This window comes from Hyposmocoma kahamanoa, unplaced genomic scaffold (genome assembly GCF_003589595.1).
Source record: "Hyposmocoma kahamanoa isolate Upper Pololo Valley unplaced genomic scaffold, ASM358959v1 103, whole genome shotgun sequence".
NCBI classification, from domain to species: Eukaryota; Metazoa; Arthropoda; class Insecta; order Lepidoptera; family Cosmopterigidae; genus Hyposmocoma; species Hyposmocoma kahamanoa.
The window spans coordinates 1,598,074-1,616,882 of record NW_020653344.1 but is presented as its reverse complement, the minus strand read 5'-3'; the positions used below and the strand labels follow the sequence as shown (position 1 = coordinate 1,616,882).

Here is an 18,809-nt window from a genome sequence, read left to right as displayed (position 1 = left end):
TTTGGTTCCACTGTCGACCAACAACTTTAAGAAAGTCTGATTACACGTCATAGATTTTGTTTTGACAATTTTTTTAGCACACCAACGTATCGTATATATGATGGGCCGGAACAAATATTTGAATGGCCTACATTTATTTCTCTCGTGAGTTTGGGTGTAATTTGAGGTTGTCTACTTAAGTGTGTCCATGGCACCCGCGATACAGGGTTTCCGTTGAAAAAATGATTACACTAGAGCTGCTGCATTGTTCTAATTTCTAATAGTGTGCCAATGAAAACAAGGTCATCACTGAACCATAACGCGGACTTGTTATACATGCCTGAGCATCTATGATATACTCTGAAGTAGAAATGAAATTGAATATTTGTTAAATAAAAAAAATCATAAAAATTTATTTAACTAAAGTAACATTTCTCTACATTTTGTTGGTTGTATAAATAATTGACCTTATCTGGATTCGCAGAGTAGCAAAGTAATTTACTTCCATGTTTATTAGTTTGTAAAAGTTAAAATTATAAAAAAAATCCTTAACGATTTAATAGTTTTTTTGTAGACGCGGTTATTAAGGATTTTATCCACATGAATCCATTATTATCATTCTATTTAAGAACCAGGCTGAATCGGTGTAGTGTCCTTTATTACTCTTATCACAAAGCCAGCTCCTTAACCTCGTTATAGCTGCTCACTTTTTGAAATTTTCTAATTGAATCCATCACTACACGTCGTATATGTTGTATATATATATACATAATACATATTCTACCTTTTTACTAAAGTGATTGTACTCATTGCATAATCTTGTTAGCAAAATTAGTGAGTTATTAAATACACACTATATACGTATATTCATTACAATTCGTAGACATGTATAATTTGACTTCAAAACACTATATAGTTGTATCATTGCATGGTACTGCTAAGAAACGCGTATATGCGTTGGCTATAGTTCCTTCACAATAGATTTGCATTTTCGTTTAACCAATTGAAACCAGTCTGTCTTTATTCGACACTGTGAACAGCACGTTGAGTGGTTAGAGGTGGGCGTTTAAACAAAAAGCATTTAAAAAAGTTTGCTTTTTAAAATAAGCAGTTTTAAGCGTAAGCGTTGGTCAGTTCCATACTCAACTCACTCACTCAATTTTTTTACAACGTGCCTAAGTTTCAAGTCCCAAGTCAAGCCAAGTCAAGTCCACCCATGTTTCCTAAACCAATTAATTTGTCAATGTAAATAATAATTTTATAAATAAAATAAAGCTCGTGGTTTACAAATAAACTTACTTAACTTAAAACCTTTAGTGGACTACTCTCACTTGTTGCTATCAACACAACGTTGCAAGCTTTTTTTAACATAAAAGTCTATGCGTTTAAACGTTTTCCTAAGCCATTTTTTAAGTTTCAAACTAAAATTCGTTTAAGTGAAAAGCGTCTAAGAAAGCACGCTAACGCTGACCTAAAAAATACTAGGCTCCATGAAAGTATTCATAGTCGTTGGTTTTCAATATTACGTTAGATGCTCTACAAAAGAACTTTAAGTAACACGCAAGTAACAGGACTGATTGATTATTTATTTATTTCCGGAACCAATGCTGGCTGAATACAGTAGTAAATTACATTGGTGTAAACAAAGGTAGCAATGAACTGGTTTTGAAATGATAGCGTGTTTACTTATTTATATAGTTCCGGAGAAACGTGACTGAACTCGGCACGTGTTTGTTAAGTGGCATTGAACGCGTTCTCCGTTTGCGCAAGAACTTTGATTCTAGTTTTTGATGATTACGTTTAATATTGACAAAATTGACAAAATTAGCTTTTTGATGAACCGTGATCAAAGAACTCTAAAGAAGAGTGAGGATAGTTTCGCTCGACTAATATTGTCGATAGAGTAATAAGAATTGGAGGGATGTGGATGATTTTTCTGTATCTAATGGAGCAATAAACATTTTTGACGTAACTCCACTTATGCCATTTTTCCATGAGAGATGCGTTTATAACCTACGATGATTAACTTGTAGTAAAATAATCTCAGTACAGGGTACTAAAAAAACAGACCTCAAAAGTCATTCATCACCTAGCTTGGCACCCTTAAAGGTGGAATATTTTCTTCAAATTTAAATGCGAACACTACTGAGGTGCCCTCTTTCCAACAAAAAAGAATCATCAAAATTGGTTCAGAAATGCCGGAGATATCGCGTAACGTAAATACAAAAAATCTCCTCCTTTTTTTTGAAGTGGGTTAAAGTCATTAATGTACAGGAAATGAAACTATTGTTTATTATTGCATAAAATAGTTTCATTTCCTATCCTTAGCAATCGCGAAAACCTAAGAACTCATTAATATGTGATTGAAAACTAAAACGTTGTCGCAAGTTTTCCTTTGCTCTGCCCTTGGCTCTGGTGAAAATTTGCAATTTTGAGTTAGCGAAGTGTTAATTTCAGATATTGATTTAGATACATGGAAACACTGTTTAATAATTTTGGTCACCATTTTTTGGTCTCACACTAGGGAATTTTCATTCATACTCAAAGTACAAGATGTAGTATTATGACTTCTTCGTGCATCATTTCCTGCCGGAGGTCAGCTATCATTGTGGCCTCTTGGGCCCGTGAAGTTATAAAGAGCTCGGAAGAGTTATGTGGTACACACTTTAAATCACTACGCAAGATTTTGGAACCACCTGGTTTTTCTACGGTCACATCTTCTGCGGTCCTAGATTATTCCTTGCACGACGAGTTGCAGTGGAGAGTAATTTTCACTCCGTATGATGTGCCCGAAGAACTGTAGTATAATTTTCTTTTTTTTTATTTTACATATGGGAATATGGAAAATTGCATCAGGAAAACCCTGTGTCGCGGGTGCCATAGGCACACACATAGACAACCACAAATAACACTCAAACTCACGAGAGAAATAAATGTAATACAATTATTTCTCGAATTTGGAAACGAATCCGGGACCTCTGCGTGGCAGTCCAGCGTGGCACCCGTTCGGCCACAGAGGCTGTTTAGTTTTGTGTGTACGTTACGCGATGTGCGGTGGTGAATTAGGGGATGAATCGGGCACTCATGATTGATTTCAAATTGTTAAAATAATTTACAAATATTATAAAATAATTTTAGATGAAAAAAAATTCCAAATTGGCCACATCGGGAATTACCTCCTCATCTAACGCCTTACAGTGCAAACCATTGAATCACCCTTCATAAAATTCTATTATTTATTCATCTAGGACATAAATATTTACAATAATAATATGCTTTTATATGCTATTGTTACATTTGATAACTGTAAACAATCGACAAATATACGTCATGACGTTTTAAACATATTTATTTTTACCTACGGTAGTAGGTAGTTTTGTTATTACATATGGCGCACTATAAGTTTCCGGAACTGGCCACTTACATAAACAATATTTAAAAAGTAATTACAACATTTGAAAATGGAACTCTTTGGCTGTAGAATACAGTTTGTTTCATCTGTCACTTGTTTTTACATTGTGGCGTCATTTTGGAAATTGGTTACATCACCATGGATTTGACTTGTGAAAATTTTCGTAGTATTACGACTTTAGGCGTAATTTAACAGCTCAGCGGAGTTTCGCTCGGCTTCATACTGCTTTTGGCAATAAAGCACCATGCAAGACGACTATTTATAGCTGGTTTGCAGAATTCAAACGCGGTCGTGTGAACCTCAGTGACGAATTTTGTGATTCCACCCAACTCCACTCAATTAAGAACCAGTTACGCGGTCAACGATTTTCATCACCTGAAGAGGCTGTGGAAGAGTATGAAAAATATGTTTCAGAGATTGTCACGGAGGAGTGGCATAAATGTTTTCAAAATTGGTTCATTCGTTTGAAAAAGTGCATTAACGCTAACGGAGATTATTTTCAGAAACAATTAAATTCATTTCTGACCATTTATAGTATTTTTTCTTATTCATTCCGGAAATTTATAGTGCGCATATTATAGGTACAGTCAAGGGCACGTCTAGTTTGTCAATTTGGACTTTGGACCGTTCTTATCGAAATCGTCACAGGTTTGCATTTGAATAGTTTTTTAGGATTTAATTTATTACCAAACATGTAAACACATACATACATAATAAAATTTACAATGTTAGTGTAGCTAAAACAATTAAGAATAGGAAACAAGCAAAGTAATGAACGAAAAACAAATACAAATTAAAAATTACATAACAAAAATATTTGTGTTTTAAATAATAAAATATCGCAAAATTTTAACAAAGTAATGAATTTATATATTAATGATTATTACTTATTTAAGAACTAATTCACGGCGATCATATATTATTATTATTATTTAAAATTTTCTTTATTTTAAGATTGACGCTTGATAACTTACTGCTTTATAGACGAAGCGTGAACGTGTCCTAATATATTAATGAATTTAACTTGCACTTTTCAATTCTTTTAAAAATAAACCTGTAAATAATCTTTTCTCAATTTTTCTTAATGAAGGTAATTTTACTCCCCCTATTTGCAATTGTAGAACAAACTGAAACTATAAGATATATAGAAAAGAATATCAGCAGATTTTTATAGGTTTGTTTATTATAATGCATGCTTGCACTATCTACTGACCTAGTGTTTAAAAATCATGAGATAAGGACATAAGCACACCACTAGATAAATTCAGCTACGTTTCATTTTCGTAGACAACATAAGACAAAGTCAAAAATTTTTGATTCGATTTATTATCTTTGCCAATTGAAACATTTTTTTATATTCGTTTCTACCTTTTTAACCGACTTCAAATAATGAGAAGGCTCTCAATTCGACTGTACTTATTGGGGTGTCTGTTACGCGATTACTCCGATTTTGATTTTTTTTTTTGTTGGTAAGAGTTTACCGTATTGGTCCCATTTTTATTTAGTTTAGGTATCAACTAGATTAACTTGCAATACTAACATTAATCGAAGTTATGTAAACATACAATAATTTCACTATTTGCGATAGTCTGGCGCATATACGTAAATAGAAGCTTATTTAATAAGATTAATGTATTTAGGTTAAATTTTTATACAGAATAAATTTATCTTTATTTGAATTTGAAAAAAATATTCAAACTAGGGGATAAATCCGGTTTCGCGCACTTTCCGTTAACTGAATTCAATAAAACTTGGCAAATAGATATAATTCCTAAAAAAAAAGCTAATAAGCAAACTTTTGATAAAAACTTTATACCTCTGTGTATTTCTATCCTAACAATATTGCGCGTAACTTGCGGCAATGGTTAAATTGCGTAACTGCCGCCCGTTGTAAGCCCATTGTTACGTTATTTTCATTCTAATTTCTAGTGAAATCCACACTTGTATAATAAAGAAATTGACGAATATATTATACAATATAGATGACGGCGACGTGTTCGTAATACGATACAGAGCTTAACAAAAAGGTTCGAACATAATATACACGGTGGAAATTAAAATATTTTTTCGTGTCTGGAAATTTTCTGTAAAGGTTGTTTATTATCGTGGCAATGTGACGTCTATTCAGTATATTTATTAAACATACCTACTCATACCATTCATTATTACCGGCTGGTCGAGCTCCAGGTATAGCGCATCTCGCAGCATTTTTTTATGTTACTAAATGACAGGACGAACAAGTCTTACGCCTGATAGTAAGCGACACGCCTGTCCATAACAGTTGCGGTGCCACTCAGGGCTTTAAATCGCAAAGATCTGAGGGGCACTGCCACTGCGCCCGTCTCCCCGAGCCATAAGTAAATAATCCCATGTGCATGTAATTTCACCAGCACCCTTACCCTTCAAAACCGAAACGCATTAATGCTCATATTACTGCTTGGCGGCAGAAATAGATAAGGTGACTTACTTACCTTAGGTACTTCCCTGGACGAACTCTTTCACAAGGAATTCTACTGCTACTAAAACTTTGGAGTATATTTACGCAAATATTCCGGTTCGATTAAGAACCTTATTCATTTAAGTAAATAAGAACATGAAAGCATTCAACAAACTTTTGACTGTGTCAAGGAGACATCTTCCGTCGCGATGGGAATAGTTCCGTGGGTCCAATGTCAATAAATAGTTGGCTGCGAGTGTTGGAGTTAAATATAAAATGTTGGCAGTTGCTGCCACGAGGAAGCTGTGAATACGTCAAGTTCAATGGTCATTGTCTTAGACGTAAAATGTATTGAAGCGATACAAAGTATGACTGTTATAAGTTGGCATATAAAATGCTTTAATGAATGATATCATGCCCTATTACACCAACGGCGGCATCTGCAAAATGTCAAATTTTGAGAAGGGAGGTTTAAAGATTCTATGATTTAAATTAGTCGATAACTTTTTATACGATCTTGGTTTGTCAGATTCCCGTTAAAGTTTATAATTTTACATTACACGGATTAGAATAATCTCACTACAGAGTAAATAAAACCGACCTCAAAAATTTGGAATTATATCTATTTGCCAAGTTTTATTGCAATCGGTTACCGGAAAGTGCGCGAAAACAGATTGATCCCTTAGTTTGCCACCCTTCGAGGTGGAATATTTTCTTCAAATTTAAATGGGACTACTACTGAGGTGTCCTTTTTCCAACCCCCCCCCCCTCTTTTTTTAAAGTCGTCTTGATGACTACAATACGAATGAAAACTGATAACTTTTTTTATGCTTAAATTCGTGATACGCAATGGCAAACGATTTTGATAATCGACTCATTAGTTACTACTATTCCTGTCGTTCGAATGGCAATTTAGTAGCTTACTAATTTTCATATTCGAATGATCTGAACGATCATTCATTACTAATTAATACTAATCTATAGATTCCATAGATCATTTCTTTCTAGTCCTCTCTAACATACGGTAAATACCAAAAAAGGGGATACTTTGATATGGACATGGTGAGTGATTTGATAGAGTTCCGAGTAGTTCCGATATAATAATCATTCGACCGGATGGCAGGAGCATTCGGTATCGGTAATCATTCAACTCGAGTCGAATGATTGTACTTGGATTCGACTTAGGTGAATAATTTGCCCATTCGAATGATTTTATGATTAGTAACATTCAGAGTGGCGATGGCGCATTAAGGGAGCTTAAATAGGAGATTTATAAAATTTCACACAAATACATGATTTGCTTCTGTTATGGACATGTTACAATATTTACAATTAACGCAAGATTGCGCAAACACACACACATACCCACACAGTCGTAACTTACCTGGTCACATAGAACCTTAACATGTAGGAGCGGGGTGCAAAAGCAACTATTTTGCTTAAATGGAGTTCCCCAGTAAACTTGCTGTAAACTAGGTTTAAGTGAACGTAAATAAACACTTTTTATAATTTTTTTTATGTTTCTTGTCGTTTGCATTATGTTCATGACTTTCATGTGATAAAAGCACTGACATATGATCGATCACATGTAGCTTTATGCCAAGGGTACGATATATCGCTTATTGCACTTAATAAAAATATTCCATATTAACATGTTTTTATGTTACATACTCAAGGTGGTGACGTTTCTGACATTCATCTATCGCTTCCACCACTCAATTCAGTATTTCGTATACGCTGGTTTGTTTGTATCTTGTATTTAAGTAATTAATGTATTTAAGTAATAAATGGGTTTAAGACGTAGGCTCTCTCATCATATAAAGATAGGTTAAGGTTTTAAAAGTTTTTAAAATTGACACCAAAGAGTAGACGCTCTTCGTACAGCTTTACCGTGTTATATGAATTGGTTAACTCTGTGTAGGATGCTAGTAAATTGTTAGATAGGGTTGGGATTATGATTGGAAGAAACCGCATGCAAAAACTTTTTTATGTGCCACTAACATACAACGTGTCGTACAATGATCCGTTGTTTATATGTGCAAGAATTATGATAAGGTTAGCACTGAGGTAGATATATTCCACTAATCTTTAAAATCATTTATAGTGTTTATGGGGTCTCAAAACTATGTCCAAGATGCGTTCATTTTGCTTATTTTTTGTAGATTTTTAATTTATGGTTTGCTCAAACTTCTCCTTTTTTCTTTTAATTTTATAAACGAGCATTTTCATTTTTAAATAGAATATTTGACTAAATCTGTTTCATTTCAATTTTGTGCACAATTGTCATCTGCACCAAGCTAAAGAGTGTTGTAGTATTAAATTAATATTAAGTATTGTGCATGGTTGCGAACTGTTATTGTATCTAAATAAATAAATAAATTAATTATTCGTCATTTCACATTTTACGAATTTTACCGAACCATCCATCCTTACTCTCAGAATCAATTGACGCCACAAAATCACGTTCTGAAAGCTTTGGTACGGTATAAAAAAACAGATTAATATTTATAATCATTTTTTTTTTATAAGAGATAAATAGACTTCAAAAGTTTGTGGAATAACATCTATTTGCAAAATTTGAAATCCGTTAACGGAAAGTATGTGAAATCCAATAAACCTTATTCATCCCCTAAGTTGCCACCCTTAGAGATGGATTATTTTCTTCAAATTTGAATGGTACCACTACTGAGGTATCCCCTTTCCAACAAAAAAGAATCATCGAAATCGGTTCACATCGTCGGCGTAAGCACGTAACATGCATCAAAAAATATTGTCTAATTGAGAACCTTGTCCTTTTTTGAAGTCGGTTTAAATTTTTAATTTAATTTTTTTTTGTTATTTTTACTTATTTTTATTTTGAATTTTCTAAAGTGATTAATTTGAAAGTGATTAACAAATTTTATACTTTAAGAATATGGGTTATAGACATCTGAAATAATTGTTTTTTTTTTAATAGGACTTAACTTCACGTGACTCTCTATCTGCATTTTATTGACAATGGTCTGTAATTATACTGAACGCATCGCATTTTTCTGAACATAAGGCTCTAAACATAAAATTAAATACAGCTTGGATTCATCCGCAATTCCGTTCCCCGTCTGCCGCCGAAACAAGTGTCCCTGTAGAGTTCTCAGTATAATTTTAATTGTTGACCTTTGTATTATTAAGAGCATGAATAAAAGCCTTTTAAGTAGGTACATATACAGTGCGGTTTACTTTAGGGCGTTCGTCACAAGTCTTTTTAAAACAATATATAGAACGAACGGAATTTATCAATAACTTTTGTATATTTGATGGGTGGATAGCAAAACTTTTTCATGATATGAATAGTTTGCTTAATTAAATAGAATTTTTTGAAACTTGTTTGATTTATAATATTTCCACAATAATATATTCCAAAGGTTCACATTTCCTCGAAGTTTTTTTATTGCACACCAAATAGTGTATACTTTCCTGCAAAATCTTAGAAATATCTACACATTGTTATTAATATGTCTACTATTTAGTGAAGAATTAGTTTCGCGAGTTAAATTAGAGACCTGTCAGGGTCCTCGGCACAATGCCTACTGTTCGACCTTCTACGACATTTTCTACATCTAAATCTTCTTACCATGTTATAATTCATATTAAGTATACATTTTATATATTGTTGCGAAACAGCATTCGCTACGAATGTTTTTGTATATATATTTTATGTAGTCTTTTTAGCGATTTGGATTGAAATTCTAAATTTGAAATTTCTTGTTTTTGGCGCCTTTTTTTGTTATTATGATTATTAGTTTGTTTTTCTGTTTAATTCGTAGCTGTACATTGTTTAAATAACCTGTAAGTGCATTTCCTCTGTCTTGCTCATACTTTAATAGCACCTGAATCCCATTAATGCAGTCCGCTTCATATATTATTTATTTTATTAGCTGTACATTGGTATAATGAAGTCACAATACATGTACATAAAGCCACAATAATAAAACAAATTATGTATTTGTGAAATTTTGCAACTCTCCTATTTAAGCAAAAAAAGGAAAATAATTATCGACTAATTTCGATCATATATTTTTATTATTATTATTATTTAGTAGCAGTAGAGCTCCCTGTGAAAAGTTCATCCAGTGAAGTACTGCCATTATACCTATTTCGGCCGCAAAACAGTAATGCGGGCATTGTAGTCACATTATCGTATTTCGGTTTTGGTGGTGAAATTACAGGCACATGATACTTGTAAACTTATGTCTCACGGAGACCTTTGCGATTTAAAAGCTCTGAGCGGCATTACAACTGTTATGGACAGGCCTGTCGCTTACCGCCAGGCGTACGACTTGTTCGTCCCATCCCTTGGTACGTAACATAAAAAAAATATCAACTAATTTCGTACGTACATACAATCTTTAAACGTCTCTTAAAAAGTTGTCATTTTGCAGATATGGTCTTATTACACTCCCGGACACGTAAATCGAGCTACCCTGCATTTTCAGTATTAATTGGCCTAAGCTTAAACAATGTTTGATTGATCGAAAATCACTAAGCTATTTTGAAATTGGAATACTAAATGTCATTTCCATGAGCCCTTGTTGAGAATTTGAATTTATAAAACCAGGAAAAACTGTGATAACAATATTTTTAATGCAAGGTGGCTCGATTTGTGTCCGGGAGTATATAACTCAATACTTATTCAAAATCTTTTCTACTATGGTTTGTTTTGTTAAATAAACCATCGATGACAATTAAAATTTAAACTTGTGCATACAAGAATTTATACTTCAGTCACGGAACATTTCCTATAGTTTTACCTTTACGCTGGCAACATACCTATTATTAGAACATCCGTTTACAAGGGGACGAGCGGCACGACTGACACGCGAGAATCGTATCACGTGCCTCAATCAACTTACAAAATGGCGGAATTCTGATCGAATTCCGAAATTCAAATTGTTGGTAAGAAACAGTCGATTTGGCTAGATAATTACGTGCCAGTCCATACTATGGTCGCTTTTGAGTTACAGGCAACTTTGTAGTCTGTACTTTATTATTTATATCTACATGTTAATTTAGTGCAATTTGTTTATTTAGTATTGGTAGAGCTCCTTGGGAAGGAGTTTGTCCATGGAAGAACTGCCACCTAACCTATTTCGGCCGCCAAGTAGTAACGTAAGCGTAAGCATTACTGCATTCTGGTTTTGGTGAAACTACAGCCACATGGGACTTCTCAACTTTATTTCACAGAGTGACGGATGCCTTGGCATGTTCCTTAGATCTTTGCAATCTTCTTCTTATTGTATCGATGGCGTGTACTAAAATGCTTGCCATTGTCGTGAAAGGATTTGCCAATCGGCGTAAGGTATTCACCGATTGTTGCCCAAGATACGCCAGCCTTACAGGAAAGGAATGGTACGACGTGCGGGGAGGTTCCTTTCGTGCACATATCTTTACATTTAAAGTTTTAAGTTCCAACTGTTATATAAGGTTTGTGACGATGCGACTTCCTCCATGTGTTGTCACCCCACCTTTTTATCACCTTTTCTCTGGTCCCTGGCCACTTATTTTTGAATTTTGAATCGTTCTTTAATTCTTTTGCCTCGTCATTCCCACTTTGTGTCGTTCCATCGTCACTATCTACCCTAATGTCTGAAGCGAGCACTCCTGCTCGTCTTCACTTCAAATTTATTGTATGATAAGGTAGAAGAAAAAGGTAAAAGAAGGCTGTAACAAGAAAAATAGTATAAAACACAGATGGAATATCAAAAACACTCCCTACTTAAATTCTACGAATCATATGTGAAACAGTAAAGAACTTACACTAAAAGGGCCGTATTTTCTACAAATATTAGTTAGGTTACATGATTTTAATTGCAAACTGGTAAAACAGATCAGAATTTCTGGTGAACACGAGCAGGAGTGCTCGCTTCAGACATTAGGTAGAGAGTGACAACGGAACGAAACAAAGTGAGAATGACGAGGCAAAAGCATCAAAGAACGATTCAGAATTGAAAAATTAGTGGCCAGGAACCAGAGAAAAGGTAATAAAAAGGTGGGATGATGATGGAGGAGGTCGCATCGTCACAGGTTATAAATATAGACGTGTCGTTTACCACCATGCGCAGGACTTGCTCGTCCCTTCACTTGACATCATGAAAAAATTTACCACCATGCGTGCGACTTGTTCGTCTCGTCCCTTGACATCATGAAAAAAAATTAACTCCACATAATGGCATAGATATCTTTATATGTGGATCGCTACATAAATATCCAGGCATATCGATATTGCGTTGTTGCAAGGGCATTATTTTGGTTTTGTTCATAATTCATTCGTTTAACACGCTTTGCGATAAACATTAGTTTTGTTTGGCATATTTAAAAAATCATAAAAGTTATTTGTACATTTGTTTTCAGCATGTTCGTATACGTATATGTTGAATAAAGATGCATAAACCACTAATCAAACGTATAATATGTTATAATAATGAATAATAAGATTTATTTTCTTTTTTTAATTGTACTTTTTTTAACTTCACGTTCTTTACGTAGTTTGAACCTACACGAACACCGTCCCATAAAGTATGGGTAGTCAGGTGGGGTAATAGGAACATACTTACTTTATTTTGAGCGTAATTTTTTGAGCTCTAAGAAGAACAAATAAAGCCTTGTTAGAATTATGAAGTACACTAAACTTACCGTTGGTTATCAGATTGTTTTAAAAATCATACGCTACATTCAATTAGGTACGATATATTTGCCGAATACGTCAAATTGTGCTAACGTTTCTTATTTTCCCCCAAAAAATGGAGCAAGAAGAACAGTCATTGTTATTTCGTGTTCTCAAAATTTCACAACTGTCTTTGTTTTTCCTCCTTTTGGATTTGAAGAGTCGTAGCGACATCTGTTCAAAATCGTTTAAACTAATTTGTTTATCTTTTTTATCGACTGAGACGCTATAATGCTAATCTCAGTCCCTCTTCCCCGACCTGACCCTGTACATGTTTCACGTGTTTCGTGGAGGATACACATGATTATGTACTCGTAGAAGCCCTTGAAATGTACGGTGTTGTATTGCAATAAGTGACTTAGCGCTTAGCAATTTCACGTGACTGGAAAGGGTTCTAAATACAATCTAAGCCGATATTATCTTTACATTGCAATAGGGATGTTTATTTGTAAAATAACGAGTCCAAAGATTAACATTACACTCCTGGTAACTCGCTTTATAATAACGAGACTGTTATAGAAATTCTCTAGAACTCATTATTCTGATTAATTTGTATTGCTTATGTACTTAAGTCAATTTTCCTCGTTTTGTTTAGGTTTTTATTACGTGTGGTTTACCTTAATTAAGTAGGTACATTGTTTGATGATATACGTAGCGAGGATGCGTGCTTCATTCATAATCAATTAAACGTTGACTCTAGTAATTTTGTTTATCTAATTAAAAACTTTATCAGAATCTTAATTTCATAAAATAAGATGAAACAGTTGACGAGATATTTAAGTCGGAATATCTGGCTACTTTTAACGCTCATGCGCAAAAATACTGTAATCATAATCTCGTCGTCAAACTCTAGATTACTTCTGTTTGCTTAGAAACTTACTTAGTTGTTATTATTATGAGTTAATTTTAAGTATATAGAAATATACTTATAGTACGTATATTTTAATTGTATCGTTAATTTTCTTTAATAAATAAGTAAATAAATAGAATCTTAAATGTAGAGACGGAGTTGGGCGATTGATTAGTTATTTATAAAGTACATAATTCGAAAAACGTATGTCGAGGACGAAATTGAATAGAACATAGAGAACTTCCATTCTAAGTTCAATAATGGACCGCTAGATGGCATAAGCTGTATTCTCAAACAAGCATACATTTTGTTAATTTTATTAATATATGTACTGTAAAGAGTAGAAAAAAGGGCCCCCTCCACACTGGTAAGACCAGTGGACTACATCGCTACTCAAATACGTTTCACACAGAATAAGCGTCCTCGCCAACGTACCTATACTCGTACGCAAAGCCCGTTCAGTGTTTTCGCGCTATCGGGAACATTTCACGCTGATTCGCTCCAAAGAAGACCCTTTGAGCGGAAGTCTCCAGTTATGTCCTGAGCCGACGCGACATCGGTGTCTACTGGGCGCCCCCCCGACATGCTACTTAGCTCATTTGTACGGTTTAAGAGCCTTCAGCTTTCATTTCAGTTTTTAACTCGAATATTTTTCACAGACTTGTCATTTGTTTATAAGATAAAAGTATAAAACATGTCATTAAAATTAACACTTATTACTATCATCGATTAAAATTTATTAAATCCAATTTGTACACGCAGATGTGATATTATTAAAAAAAAATATTACACCTGGTTTTGTTCTATTCACGTGGCTTCAATGGGTTTGTATGTCTAATGTTTGGCCGAACACTGTGAAACTTTACTTTCAAAGTCAAATTCAAATACTCGTAATTTCATTGATAAACAAATTACACTTGAAATCGCCATATTGATTAAACTCTACTACTCATTCGTAAGACAGAGTACTGCTCAGGCGTAAGAAGAATGAGCAAGAAACTCTAGAGATTGGTCGTTGTAAATAAACATTTGTACATTTATCGTCTACAATATGTATTTCAAACATCAAATCTCTGTCATCAAAAAAGTCTGTCACCAGTTTTCATTAAAAATATGCTTAATTAGTAATATGTTAAATAAAATACTTACTTTGCACATGTCAACTTTTATACAACCTGTGTTTTCACAAATACATGAATTATGAATCATTTTAGCGATTTTGTAGTAAGCAGGCAAGAATTTTTCTTTTTTCGCATATATTTTTTTTACAGCAAAAGGCTTCCCACACAAAGGATTATAAGATATTTGCAAATTACATACCAATAGATGGGTACAATACCGTTCATTTGCAAAATGTCACTACTGTTTTATATTCTGTAGGAAAGTCTTGTAACTTTAGTTAAAGTTGATACTAACTTAGATTTCATTCGCAGCCGTTGGATCAACTTGTTTGTTCTTAGCTTTTTTTTGTTTTTAGTGGAATATGGATGTTTATATTACCTCAAAGTTATTTAAACATTTGAGACCTAATATTGATATTACCTGTACTATTTTACACATACAGTTAATTCCATAGTGATGACATTATATGTATATTTCGGAAAAATCTTACCGCAAATGTTTATAAGCGCCGGTGGACATTTTCTACAAAATCTGACTGTCTTTTGGTTGGTGTGCTTTTCACAACTTCCTAAGGCCCTGTATGCATGGAAATGTACGTAATATTATTCCTATGATCACCTAAACGTCTAGTGTAGGTAGGTATGTATATTATAATAAAATGAAAATTTTAGTATGTAGATTTTAAGACTTTTGTGGTTATTCACTAAATGATTATCACTAATATCAGGTTTCTTACCACGGTATGACTTCTTTTTATTTTCCCGATATATCGGAATGGTTGCACGCTCCATGGTCACGGGTTGACTGGACGGCGGCAGATGACACCTTTAAGAGCAAACGTATCTGTCTACCCTCTTGCGCTGTCGACGACTACCTTCATCGCGATTTGTTGTGGCGTTACCATAATCACTCACTTTTTTCACACAAACCACACTCACTTTATCCACATGCGAAACTGAACTCGAGATGTTTTTGTTTTTATTACTGCACGCACTAAGGACCGGATTCCATGCACTGGATGGTTTAAAACCATCATCACGGTTAAATGTTTTGTACTTCGTGATCTCGATGGCTTCTCGTACCAACCGTGGTATGTAGTGACGTTCTGTCGAGAGTACCTATTTTTGGTTACGGGGGGGGGGGTCTTTATAGATTACCCCTGAGCCCAGGGAGACTCAGGGGTTTTGTGGGGACTCTCCCTCCAGACTGGAGGGCCTACCCCACTAAAACCCCCCCGGGTTTACCTCCCGCCGGTTGAGTCGGCGCCGTGGGGTCGGTGCACATTCACCACGACGCAGTCCGGCTGTGAAAGAGCTTGTCCAGGGAAGTATTGCCACCTTATCCATTTCTGCCGCCAAGCAGTGATGTGAGCATTACTGCGTTCCGGTTTTTAAGGGCGATGGTGCTGGTGAAATTACACGGAAATGGGACTTGTCAACTTATGTCTCAGATCTAGATTTAAAACTGAGTGGCACTGCAACTGTTATGGATAGGCGTGTCGCTTACTATCAGACGCATGTCCCATCGCTTGATAGCATAAAAAATTAATAACAATATAATATAATACATGACCATATGGTATGTAAAAATACGTTTTTCATACAAAACTGAGGGCATTTCATGTTTGGGCGTGAAGCATGTAATTATATTATAACTGCCTCTGTGGTCGAATGGTTACAATGCTGGACTACCACGCAGAGGTCCCGGGTTCGATTCCGGGCTGGGAGAAATATTTGTATGACCTACATTTATATTTCTCGTGAGTTTGGGTGTAATTTGTGGTTGTATATGTGTGTGTGTCCATGGCACCCGCGATACAGGGTTTCCCTAGTGCGGGGTTATGAGTGGGTGCATTATTATTATTATTATTAGTGTATATATTTAGTATATCTAAATGACCATATAATTACCGTTTAGAGCTTTTCCAATTGTATTTTTTTCTGGGTCTTAGGAGGATAATTTTATTTACCAGATCACTTTTTAAATTAAATGGTAAATAGACTAACTTCGTGCGGATGTTGTAAAATCTAGCGAATTCACTATGTTTGTTATTAATTTCTAGATTCGATGAAAAGGAGAGCATATCAGGAGTTCAGCAGCTGAAATCTTCAGTGCAAAAGGGCATCAGGGCGCGTTTGTTAGAGCTTTACCCTCACCTGGAGAATTACATCGACCAGGTCCTGCCCAAGAAAGACACTTTTAGGATTGTAAAATGGTAAGAATATAAAATAATATTGCAATGATAACTTAGTTCATAAAAGGATTCACTTCTGGTCTAGGAACTCCTGGATTCGATTTCCACCGGCAGGCATGCACTATTAAGTTTTTTTAGAATCTATATCGATATATATACTAGTGCAGTTAATTATTACTGACTTGAACCTATATTATCGTAAACTATATACCTATTGAACCGTAGTTCGAATGAACTGCGGCATAATCCTGAGTCGGGCCCTTTTTCCTGACACAATACACTCAACTCTACACCTGACACAACATAACACTCCAGACCATAAATACCCACGGACACCTAGACTAGTCTTTATCTTTATGATTACCATTGTACCTAAGTCATGAGCTTGTTTGTAATGTGCTGTGATTCAGCAAATAAACGGGTTGTCTATCTATGTTGAAGAAGTTCCACAAAAGTATAAAATCCCCAAACTGCATTAAGCCTGCTTGGGCGACTACGACAGTAGGCTCCTTGTGAAAGAGCTCGTCCAGGGAAGTACTGTTACCTTTACTATTTCTGCCGCCAAGGAATAATGTGAGTATTACCACGTTCCGACTTTGAAGGGTAAAAATTATTCTGGTGAAATTACAGACACATGGGATTTGTCAGCTTATGACGGGCGCACTAATAGTGCCACTCAGATCTTTGTGATTTAAAGCTTTTAGTGGCTGTAACTGTTAGGGAAAGGCGCGACGCCTACCACCAGGCGGACGCCTTGATCGTCTCGTCATTTGGTATCATAATAAAGACTTAAATCCACCTTTAAAGAGACCCGTGCCCAGCAGTGGAATGTTGATGATCATGTTGACCGATTGATGCAATGTGGGACTGTTGTGACTATAACCCACTTATGTACGATTTCGCATTCGTAATCTACAATTTATACATTGCATTGTTGCCAATAACCAAGTTCCAGTTAGTGATACCCAAGTCTTTTCCACTGTAGCTTCCACTATTACACGTACCTACCCTACGGAGGCCTAAAAGTTTAACTTGAAAATCAGTTTGTCGTTCAAATTTCATATCCTATACGTATATACACTTTGAAAGCAGAAGTTTTAGTACTTGTAGAGTTCTTTGTGTAAGAGTTCATCCAATTTGACATATCAAACCTGTTACTAATATTAGACAAATGCGAAAATATTAGTGTCTTAACAAAAATGAGTAGGCAAAATCGATTACCTACCTTAATGTAGCTACCTACTGTAAGCTGGGGCGTAGCTTAGGATGCATAGCGAGAGGTACTTTTGTGAATATAAACTGGGATAATCTTCAAAACTTGGTTTATTGTACTTTTTCACATATTTTCTAATTCAGGTTACATTTCGAACTCTCCAGATGTTCTATTCTTTTTATTTCATTTTTTCAAACACATTCTAAATACAAAACTATATTCACTCAGCCAGTGATTCTACTCATAGAGTAGAGCCTAGACTACACTACGTATCAACTGCCTAGAAGTACTAACGCATACGGTATGAGGATCGTGGAGCACATATTGCCTGACATTCTAAATAAGATACCTGTGCAGGTCCGTGTAGATATGTTAATGAATGTTAGGAAATGCAAACAAAAAAAGTATTACTTGGCTATGTAAAATCGTAACAAAAGCGATGCGTTCTCCCTTCGCATAAACCTTTAAAGGGTAATTGAAAGGAGTCTTACTGATAAGTATAGATTAAGTATTCTGTGTATTATGAGTAAATAAATTTAAAAAAGGTAAGTAATGATGTACCTAAGGGTGCATTACTGCGTTCCGGTTTGGAAGAAATTACAGGCGTATGTGTTATCGTCTTCCTCATTCATCTTCATACACGCATCCCTCTCGCACATATTTTTCATACAAAATCTTCTTTGTGTCAAACTTTCCCCGTGACCTTCGCGCACGCCTACCAAATTAATTAGATGAATAAAATTAATAGAAGACATTGACAGATGAAAAATAAAATTTATTTCGATGGAGCCATAACATTTAAAAGAAGAAGAAAGAAATAAAGGGAGAGAAGCCAAATATACACAAAAAAAGGAGAAAAGGCTAACGAAAAAGGATATTAATATTTAAAGTTATGTCACTTG

General features: G+C 34.9%; 1 protein-coding gene across 2 annotated transcripts in view; it reads left to right on the top strand.

Annotated features, from left to right (window-relative positions):
* LOC113238303 (malignant T-cell-amplified sequence 1 homolog) overlaps positions 1-18,809 on the top strand; it is a 107,449-nt gene that overhangs the window by 78,316 nt on the left and 10,324 nt on the right. For both annotated transcript variants that reach the window (XM_026475141.1, XM_026475148.1), the window contains exon 2: positions 16,563-16,715. In XM_026475141.1, the coding sequence (XP_026330926.1) occupies positions 16,563-16,715 (153 nt within the window). The remainder of the gene's footprint in view (positions 1-16,562; positions 16,716-18,809) is intronic.